The sequence below is a fragment of the Ornithodoros turicata genome, chromosome 1, assembly GCF_037126465.1.
Source record: "Ornithodoros turicata isolate Travis chromosome 1, ASM3712646v1, whole genome shotgun sequence".
NCBI lineage: Eukaryota > Metazoa > Arthropoda > Arachnida > Ixodida > Argasidae > Ornithodoros > Ornithodoros turicata.
Genome location: NC_088201.1, coordinates 228,424,342 through 228,435,454, shown reverse-complemented (window position 1 = coordinate 228,435,454; position 11,113 = coordinate 228,424,342). Strand labels below are relative to the sequence as shown.

General features: G+C 48.4%; 1 protein-coding gene across 1 annotated transcript in view; it reads left to right on the top strand.

Annotated features, from left to right (window-relative positions):
• Positions 1–5,792: 5,792 nt before the first annotated feature.
• Positions 5,793–11,113, top strand: part of LOC135377123 (uncharacterized) — a 50,484-nt gene continuing 45,163 nt past the window's right edge. The window contains exon 1 of the mRNA XM_064609431.1: positions 5,793–5,888. Coding sequence (XP_064465501.1) covers positions 5,825–5,888 — 64 coding nt within the window. The 5' untranslated portion in view covers positions 5,793–5,824. The remainder of the gene's footprint in view (positions 5,889–11,113) is intronic.

The window sequence follows — 11,113 nt, the reverse complement described above, 5'->3', positions numbered from 1 at the left end:
CATAAACAGTGCATGAGTCTACTCGTATATTACGTGTAGGTTCAAATCCAGGATTTGGAGCTGTACCAGATCTTTTGATCAATTAATGACTTCAAATAATCGCTGTCCATACCCTGCTTCCTCCATCACACTGGACTAAGCCAAGAACGATATGACTCAGAGTTTCTTGTGATCAATCTTAGAAGCGACCGGCCTACATCCTTACTATCGACCCTTCATCTTTTCAGCATCTCGGATCATCTTCTCCCGGCTACAGTCGTAACGCTGCCTACATGAGTGAGGCCAACAACGGCAAACCGGTCGCGTCTCACCCAGCGACATCACATAATCAACGATTATTTAATTTTATTCGGGTACACTGTGTGCAGAGCGGATAGGGAGCGCGATGTGTTGCACAAATGATGGAGTTTTGCGTTTGCTCCATTTTTTTTTCGATTTTTGAATATCGTTGCTATCTCGCACGGTTCCCCACAGAGGAACCCGGCATTCCACGCGAAATTTCATGCCAAATGTCATCTGTCTGCGCGAATGTGTATGCCTCATCCTTCTGTATGTGTATGCCTCGTCAGGCGAAGTGGCGTGCGCCACCTGAGGCATGTCTTCGTCGTCGTCCACGGTCCGCCACATCACTCTCGCCCTCAGAGGCGGAGCGGTTCTTGCGGTTGAAGTCCGCGTCGATACCAAGACGGGAAGAATGACGGCGGCACGTAGACGAGGGACGGCTGTGCCTTACGTCTTTGGCTTGTTGTGCTGGATATGTTGCGGACGAGGGCTGGCCGGAATGGTTCCAGGGGCGGGCCTAAGCGGGATGCAGGCAGGTACGCCGAATGGTGTGCACCGATGGGGCGACGGAATCGCTACGGGTTCGTGAGCGCTGAGCTCATTGTGTTCTCGACAAGGAGAGTGCCTGGCAGGACCATCGTTACCCACAGGAAGACCAGGAGTAGAACTGAGTGGCCTCCGTGCGGGCCCCCGGTGGAACGTTGGTCCCGGTGCCACTTGACTGCACTTTGATGGGCTGCCAGCATCCTGTATCAGAGCCTGATGGGTAGGCGAGGAGGACAGGCCTGGCATGGCAGCGCGGATGTGGCAGTGCAGTCGCCAGCGGCGTACCGCGACCGCTATCGGAGCATGATGCTCGGGAAGGTGCCGCTGGTTGAAGTCCGAAGAGCGCCATCACGAAGCGTGTGGCGACTTGACGTGAAGTGTGCGACCATGGCGAACTGAGCTGTGTAGATGTGATGTTGAGCAGCCGGGCTTTGCGATGAGTGAGGCGCGGTGAACTGACGTCGTCTCCTGGCGATTTTTCGGAAGAACGGCGCACCGGACCTTCAGTTATCGCTCCGAATGTGGTCTTGCAGAAATTTGGAATGGGACAGGGCCGAATCATGCCGAACAAGGTGTTCACGTTCGGGTGACGAAATGTAGAGCAGAAAGTGTTCCCCTACATGATTCCTGACCGGTGATGATGGAACGTCCCAGCTGCAGATGTTCGTGGCCTCAGGCTCGGTGCCGCCGGTAGAACTGGCTGGCAGGCGCGGTGGTGCGCGCCAGCAGAGGAACGTCTTCATCGTCGTCCAGGTGGTTCAACCTCATTGCAACGTCATTACCGCTCCCCCCCCTTGCATTATATATATATATTTTTGGTGGGTCGTTACGACTTGGAAAGCAACGAAACGTTGGGCTGCTTTTCTAAAAAAAATCGAACTTTACGGGGTGCAGAGCCCCTCAAAGATGCAGTGCTCCTCGAAAACCCATGTCGCTTTTAGCAGATATCATGACGTACGTAAGGCAGTGAGCATGTTAGAAAGCGTTTCATTAGATAGGGGAGAGTTCACTTTAAGCAATTTTCACCATCGGACAAGAGTGCTCGACGCTTGTGGCATACACGAAATTTGGAAAGTGTATGCAATTTGCGAATTTTTTCGATATAAAATCTGGAATTTCTTCCTCAATTTTCTTTACAAGTAGCTCGTACTGTACTTTAAGCGCGCACAATAAAGATCCAGTCCCGCACTAGAGACGCTGTACACCGCCATAAAAAATCGGGTCGCTTACAAAATGCACAATTTCGAGGAAAAAAATCCGGTGTGAGGAGGTCGGAATAGAAGCGTGATGAAGGTGTCACACGATGCACCGTCTTCCTAGCAATACGTAGCAAAAATATCTCAGAGGTACTTTTTTTTAAACTCAAATAATAATTTTCTGATTGACGGTAATTTCACAAAAGTGTATGAGCGCTATGGCGCGTCATAGCCAAGCAACAACTGAGTGGATCACTCACGAAACACTAGATGGAAAGAAAACACGAAACAGTCGCATTACCGAACAGCCAATAAGGATCCCAAAATAGTGCCCCATCTCTCATCGTAATCTGTGATTGTCCGCGTTAGCAGCTATGTTAAGAAAAATGTCACCGGTATGGAATACCGTGACGTCACGTTGATTAGTGATAGAGTCAACACAATGGAACAATAATAAACGTGAATGCGCGGCAGTTTTATTCAGTCGAAAAAGATTTGTTTAAAGCGTTCCGCAACATTCCGCGCCATGTTGTATCCCATGTTCGCGATTACTTTTAACGTTCTGCCCAGCTTTGTCCCGAAAGGACTTCTGTTGGAGATTAATGGGAAACATGTAGCGCGATAAACATAACACAAACTAGACAAGTGTATAGCGGCCTTACTTGAAGGAGAGGATGAAACAGGCACTGAGATTGTAGAAGAGGAGAGAGAGAGAAATACATGATGACGATGATATGGGGATGACTTCCGCTCATTGAGCACAATGCTACCCCATTGCTATTGGGGGAAAATGAGTGGATGGTGATGAGGATGATGCTGACGACGCTGACAGGGTTTTAGAGATTGTAGAAATAATCGGCGAAGGTGTCAGCAATGCTGGATAGAGTGCAGTTAGAGTGCTAGGGCAGCCACTGGTCGCTTGGACGCTGGAGAAGTCTGAAGTGATCAGACGCTGTTCCAGACAGAAGAGGATGATGAATGAGCAGAGAGGGAAGCAGTGAAATTATGCCAATGAGTGCGCCGGAGTCGGCGGGCATGTCTTCGGAAGGCAGCAGAATTTTTTTTTTATTGGAGATACAGGGGCGTGATATGTTTATTCAGAAAAAAAGAAAGGAAAGTTCAGCCAGACGGAGGTCGGCTTGTTATTCCAAATGAATACACATAGGAGATACAGTCATCTGAGGTCCATGTCCGTTGCACTGGTCTCAGAGCTCTTCTGCGAGAAGCAAATATGGAGAGGAATTTGACGTCCGGATGTGGTTGGGTGGAAGAGACGGTGACAGATTTGTTTGAACATGCAGCAGCCTGAAGGATTGTTTCAATGATGTTGAAGCTGTTACAGGCAGAGTTGGTGGCCTTTCAGACTGTGTCCCAGTTGCTGATGGAGTATGTACGTCTGGTGGTTATGGATGATGGAGTAGGCGAGATGAAGATGGAAAATGATCAGAGGAGCAGGGGTCCAGATTAGCCTTCCGTAGGACAGAAATGTCAGGGGAGACGATGGTTACGTCGATGGCGCTTCTGTAACTGGGAGCTCTGAAGAAAGTGCGGATGCCATCATTAAGTAGCACAACTTAGGACAAAAGTTTACGGAACACTGGGGTGTCGCTTTTTTTCCCTTGGAGTGATACCCTAGCAGCAACCAAGAGTGGACACACATACTGAGAAATTGATAGCACAGCCGGTCATCCGTTTCTTATTCGACCACCTCCCGATATCTAGCACGGAACCTCTCCGATGAAGAAATACGCATGTGCCGTGTTCCATAAACTTTTGTCTCAAGCCGTACAAGCTTGGTGGAGTTTAGCCAGTGAGCAAAACTGTTGCTATTGTGGCAATTGTTGTCATTGCCCCAGAGACTGTGTTTAGCGTTAAGATCTCCGCCTATGATGATGGGACCAAGGAAGGCCTGAAGAAGATTTGAGAATGTGCGAAGATTGTGTGAAGAAGAATGTGCTGAGATGTGCTGAAGAAGAAGGTGCACGAAGATTGAGGCACGTGGACGCACGTCTTGCTGGTGAGTGCTGGAGTGATAAGCAAAGTAGGGGGAAAGACGGAACTTTGCTTCTACGAGACTTTCAGAGATAAGTGAGTCATCAAAGTTGCGTTTGGAAATTTCAGCACGAATATCGTGAAGTTTTTTGGCTAGGCGTTGCCCGTTCCATTCAAGGGGAGAGGTGAGTAGGCTGTACCGCTCATTCTAGGTTGAGAATTAGAACTTGGTAGTGATACGATAAATAGTAGGGGGATGAAGGCAAACGCTTGGTGTTTATTGATCATGTATGGCTGATGGGAGAAGACCTAGTATAACTGTCTCGAAAGCCAGGAGCTTCTGCACTTCGGGGATGTTTGCACACTTTGGCAGCGCCTTCACGACAGCGCGCAGAGTAGCGAACAGGGAGGGGATGATATGCAAGAGAGTAGGGCCGGCATCGTCTTGGCGCGTCTGTGATGGGAGAGGTTTGAGTAGCGTGAATATGGCTGGCTTATCCGGCTGCTTCGCCTTGGGAGTGTTGAGAGCTAGTGCATACGAAGGCTTCTTCGTATCGGCGCCAGTGGTGGAACGAGTCTTCAATGAACGTGGCTTTGGCTTTGTAGGGAGGAGAACAGGGACGCGGGCCCTAGTAGGTGATGACGTGGTAGCAGCCCTACTGAGGCTGCCTGATTTGACCTGCTGGTGAGAACCAGATAAGGTAGTGGTTTTGACTGTTTGTTGCACTGTGCGGCGGCGTGGCCAGCCGGAGTAAGCGGCTGAGTGAGCGCCAGTACATTTGGCGCATTTCGATTCGCGTCCTGTAGTACAATCAGCCTGGGCGTGCGGACCAGAGCACGTTCTGCAGGGAATGGGGCCCCGACAGTGTTTAGACACATGTCCAAAACGCTGACAAGAAGAGCATGGCGTTACTTCGAAGTGTTCGGTAACTTTATGCGTGTAAACTCCAATGTCGACGGTATCAGGATCGGTATGTCGGTATCACTTCTGTGGAGAAAGTGAGGATGACCCTGTCTGTGACAAGTTTCGTTGTTGTGCTATAGTCAAAACGGCGAGCCACGTACTGACAGTGGACAGCGGTAACGCCAGCAGCGGCGGGGCAAGCGTGTATCTCGTCGTCAGAAAAATGCTTGTGAACACCCGCCATTCTGCCGACGTTCCGGGAGTACGAGGAAGGGACCGTCGGAGTGACTTGAATGCCACATATGTTAATGACCTGAAGGAGCTATGTAACTGTAGATCTGTAAGATCTCCACAGAAATCGGTAGATGTGGCGACGCTGTTCTGTCCTCCGAAACTGCAGCACGGACCGGTTCGCAAAATAGTGTCCGAAATAGTTGTTAGGCTGCAACAAAAGTATACACGCGAATTCGAAGGCATAATTTTGCAGCCAGCAACGCAAGAGCTACACGTGTTACAGCGTTCTTGTTGAAGCACCAGAACACACAGAGTACGTGTTAATGCCAAGCATTGTTCCATTCCTGGAAGAAAACGGTGCAATGCGGACAAGGTCACGTTGTGATTATGAAGCCTTTCATTTCAATATGCTCGTTAATTAAACATTGATTTGCCCTTTAAAGTTCAAAGAAAAGTTCTTACAGTTATATCGTACAAATTAGCCGCAACTTTACACCATTGTTGCATTGCCTGAAAGAAATTGAAACGTGTTAACCCGTGGCATATCTGGTGTTTGCTGAAATCTGCTGTACTCTATTGTTACTGAAGCGTTATATTATGTCAGGGTACGCCATGTCTGGGTATTGAGCCTGAAGCTATCGAGCGGAACACGAAAACAGCCTTCCAGAAAATGAACAGGTGTCTCGTTATATTCTGCGCGCTCTGGGGAGCTGCTGTTGGAAATCCGAACTCGGGTATGTCTGCAGTTTTCGTTCCCGAAATTCCGGGAACTATAGAAGTGCCGAAGTTGATGTCGTTTGGTTCCATAGAAGGAGGTAACCACATCTCGTGGTGGTGACCGCTTTAGGACTTCTGTTTCGCGATCTTGCGTTTTAGTTTCCGCTGGTTACAGCCCTAGCCAAACTTTGCTGTATGACTTGCTGTGTTCAGAGAGGATACATTGCGTGAGGCGAACGCATACTAATCCTTCCTGTCCTCCACTCCTTCCTGCTGTCCTCTCTCCCTCTGTTCACATCTGTACGCGCTTCATAGCCACGGTTGCTTCGCGGCGCAAACACGGAATAAAAATAAAGGCTTTTAAAAAACTGCGTTCATTTACGCCGGTTACGACGGCCTGCTATGGGCTAATGGCAGGCCAACCTGACGGCACCGTTATTATTCGCGCCCCAATCTTCTAAACCAATATCAAATAATTACTGGAAGAAATTAGTCTCGGAGGAAGACTTTGTCTGGAATATTTTCGCCGATGGTCCGTATTCGTAAATTTCCAACTTCAAAGTAAAGTTTGCAAATGAGGGGCTCCTTGCTCAGGACATGGCCGATGTTCCAAGTATAGTTACGAAAATGAAAAGTTATTATACCGCCCCACTTGGCAAGGGGGACCTTGGAGTAACACACCGTAGAATAATTATTGCTCGCTATGTAAAATTTGTGGTGAGGGCTGTGCCAGCATTGCATCTTCGCTTCCCTACTATTAATAGCTTTCACCGCGCCATAGCGCAGGGCCAGGAAGTGATCGGAGGTGGAGATACAGCCAATTAGAACACGGCGACGTAACGTAGGCGAGGGTATAAGCATTGTTCCAGCATATACTTCGTGGTGGATGCATTGGTGGCGAGGCCACTACACTGTTCCTGTATTAGCTCCAGCGTGTGATTGGCTTGTCGAAACTTTGCCACGTTCGGTGACAAAGCCGGAGAACTTCAGCAATCCAAGCACGCAACTCTCGGTTACCCTTCGGGTACGCTAACCACTATGCTACGCAAGCAGTACATATCCTCATTTAACGAATTTCAACGAACAAAATTCGACGAATGAAACGCGCACTCGCTCTCCTCACACACTCCCTTACATGTTTTTGAGGAGAGCACGTGAAGCGAGTATGTTGTGCCCCATTCGTTGGATGAGGCTGCTTGGTATGTCGTCGGCAAGCCACCAGCCGCATAGTGTAATCCTTTCATTTTGTTTTTATTTATTTGCCAATAGAGCGAGGAGGTACCTGGTTCAACTCCATTTGCCGTCTGGATTTCCGAGGACAGACCACGAGAGTTGTGTTGTGTTCGTTTGTTTTTCTTTCTTCTTTTTGTTCCAGTCTCAGAACGAGGGCTGACCTTAGAGTGGCGGAGTGGCTGACAGCGGGTAGCCGATGTTCGCAATGTCTGCCTTCTAGTAAGAATGGACTTTCTTAGGATGCGCCCATTTATAATTCCACAAAATATGTACGCTCGCGGGACACGCGCAGTATGAATCGTGACGTTAAGTCAGCAAAGAGAAGCGACGCTACGTCCTGCGTATCGGGCGTCGGGCATAAATACGATGATGACGTGGACCCGCTGGTCGTTGACGGCCGAGACGTGGGTGGCAAAGTATTACGCCGTAACTGCGTACGACTAACGGGGAAGTGGAAAAGACGTCTGGATAACGCTAGCCTTATTGGTTGGAACCTTAAAATGCGTAAATGCATAACGTTCACCTCGGATAAATCGTTAGTAAGCCTTAAAGAATGATGTGCAGCGACGAAAAGAAAGCGTGCAAGGTAAGGAAATGTTGCTGGCGTCCGAGAGGTTTCAGCTTCAGAGACAAATTCGGGAAACTCTTATCATGCTCCGAAAAGGAGATGAACATAACAGTGACTACTGAAAACTTTAGAATAGGTGCCGCAGGAGAATCGGACCCAATGAATTTAAAGCACGCCTCATGCAGGGGCAAATAAAAAAAAAATAAAAAATAGAAACGAATGAAAAAAAAAGACATTCTTCCCTCGTAACAGAATGGAATGCTGCTGATCCTGTCGGCTGCCCCATGTCAGGCATAAATGAGAAGACGGCGTGGCCCCGCAGGTCGTTGGAGGCCTGTAATGACAATGTGGCGACCCAGATGACGTCCCTATTTGGCGAGGACAGATGTTGATGAATAAACCAACAGAACCGCAGATATGTTACCAAATGCAAGATAGAAGTTTATTAAAACTTTAGGCCGGTAAAAGGCAGGACAAAAGAATTCATAGACGTTAATGAATAAACGCTCGCCGCTGAACTCCCCTGCCTCCCTCGCGGCTATCGCTTTTGTGCAAGGGCGATGCCACGATGAACGAGACGATTGGTCGGCGGTAGTGATGCTGACGCTGCTTCAGCTCACACGGGACAGCCAACACCACTTGTGAACGAGCTCCGGTATGGCAGCACACGTGCAGGCGCCGCCAGGAAGCCCGCTTCGTTTGCTCTCTTGTGGGTGTACCGGAATCATCATGTGCCCGTTCTTCGCCATTTCGTAACTTTGCAAGTGCGTTTCTGCGCGTTTGCTCCGCTTGTGGTAGCTTGGTGCGGTAGCTTGGTGGTGGACGGTAGCTTGCACGGTGAAAATGAGAGTACTAGATATGATCGCGTGTGTTCCATCAACTGCTATGCTTTCATCGTGGTAGACAACATGCTTGTTCTTCAGACTATGGATAGTTTTTTGTAGGAAGGGTTTCTCTTTAAAAATGGATTTTCGCACTTTTCCTCAGGGGGTGCGTACCTTGTGTCGGAGGGGATACGTCCAGCCTGCATGTCCTGTTTACGGCACGGAAAGGAGCTCAGATGCAGCGGATGTAGTTATGCGCTTTACGGATTAATATACGAGATTTTTGCACGCAGAATTCATGGCCGTGGCATACTGTTCTTGAAGCAGCGTATGCACGCGAGATATTTTACGCCGTCCCTCGTCTTACACACCGCTCGCCACAGGAAGCGCGACGATCCTCACAGCTGTCGGTGGCTGAGGCCACAGTCTTGATCTCTACTTATGGTGCTGGTGGCGCTGGAGAATGGGCTGGCCGTTGTGACACTCACAGAGGTGGGCAACGTCACGACTGACGCACAGAGGGAAATGAATGTACGTCCTGGGCCGACTTCTAAGGGAACTGCGCCGACATATGTCTGAAAGCGTCTGAGCAAAACCCAAGAAGACCCCCCAAACAGTACAGCAAGCACCTAGCCACTGGAGGATGTAAGGTTAAACATCCTCCTAAACGGGTGTATAAAGGGTGCAAACGACGGCATTATGAAGGCATAGCACCCTTTCAAAGCGTGTTTTACACAGAATGCACCCTCTAAATATGGTGTTCCAGACCCTACGGTGTAGAAAGTGGTGTGAGTTATAGGGCAAGCCATTTACCCCCATAAGGGTGTTTTTCAGTTTACAGTGCACGGAGCAAAGCGCGCTGGGGATCTCTCCTCCCGCTTCTCCAGTGTGCTTGCCGCTTTTGCTATGCTTGCTTTGCCCTACCAACTTCCCGCTTTCTAGATTGAGTTTGTATACAATTTCAACGCGCGTGGTTTTTCTTTCTTTCTTTTTCCGAACGTATTATTGCTGATTTAGTCCAGTAACCAAGTTTGGTGTATATATATTACGGTTCAGAAGATGCTTTCCTGGGACTTGGAACATGATGACATGTTTGTCGCCACATCTTTTAAGTCTACGAGAGTTCCCGCAATTTTAAACGTGGTGGATCGTCCGTACTTGTAGGAGGGGGGGTTTACACCCGCTCTTACCTTGGTTGACAACGAGGTGGACTTCAACGCAAGTCTCGGTTCGATCGCAAAATTCGTCAGCACACGACCGGAGATGAATTCGTCAGACATCGTGTTTGTTTTTTGCGGGTGAGTATTATCCGGTACTTTCTAGTCCCGTACTATAATAAATGTGGTTTTCCCCATATTGCAGACGGAAGGTTTTCACAAGGGACAGCCACGGCAAGAAATTGTACAGTCCTCAAGGTACGACACCAGCGGCGTTGTCTATTGAGGTCTATTGTCTGTCTATTGAGGTGTCGATATACAGTGCACGAAAGCATTCGTAGACATCGCGATTAATGCTGATAAAAATGCGATGTTTGTGGATTATGATCATTACACACTAAAAAATTTCACACCTCTTTAGCTGTTAAAAGGGCGTATTACACAATTTACACCCCACACTTAACGGTCTAACACCCATTTGAGTGCAAAGTGGGTGTATCCTGCTGTTTACGCCCTCCATCCTGCTTTTTACACCCCTCCGTGAGAAGGTCATCAGGCACATAGGGTGTAAAAGGCGGGTGAGCTGCACACAGCATTTCTGTAATTTTAGCAGCGATGGGACTTATGCACCTTAGCTTCTGTTCGTTCTGTGCTGTGAGGATAGTCCATGCAGTCCAGTGTTTTTAAGTGTGGCACTGAACATCATGCACATTACTTAGAACTGCACAGAATTACATGATATGCAAATGATGTCAGCCGACTCCTTACCCAGGCCAACTACCAAGACCCTATATATACAGTGTGGCGCAGGAAAAGTGGACCAGAGCACCCTAAGAGAGTGATACACAGAAACCTGAGGCTATATATTTATGGTACCAGAGTTAAACAGGTGTTACTGTTGACGTGCACCTTTATGTAACTCAAGTACCACAAGTATAGCCTCAGGTTTTCGTTGATTGCTCATTGGGATCTGCCACTTTCCTTGGGACACCCTGCCTAGTACGTTCCCAGTGGTCATTAGGGGGACGAACCAGGTACACCGCTCTAGGGGGTGTAACTGCTTACACCCTACAGACTTTACACCCAAATAGGTGTGAGTTATCAAACACCATTTTTACACTGGAAAGGGTGTAAAAAAGTTTAGTGTGTACCGTTTTTAGGGCGAGGGCAGTACTATTTTTGAACCGTGATGTGGGCAAGCTTACGCTTCTCCCATCCTACAGTTGGCAATACAAAACAGCAGTAGTATCAGTTGAGGGAGGCTGGATTGAACAGCATGAAAAGAAATTGTTACTCACCAGACAAAGCATTGTAGACACAGATTGGGTCTGGCCACAGTATTTGTAAGACCTTGATAAGGATTGAGATGTAATGGACTCGTACCACCTGATGCGCCCTCTGAGGTGCTCCTCAAGCTTCCCAGCAGTCTTTTCAAACAGATGGCACTCGCACATAGGATA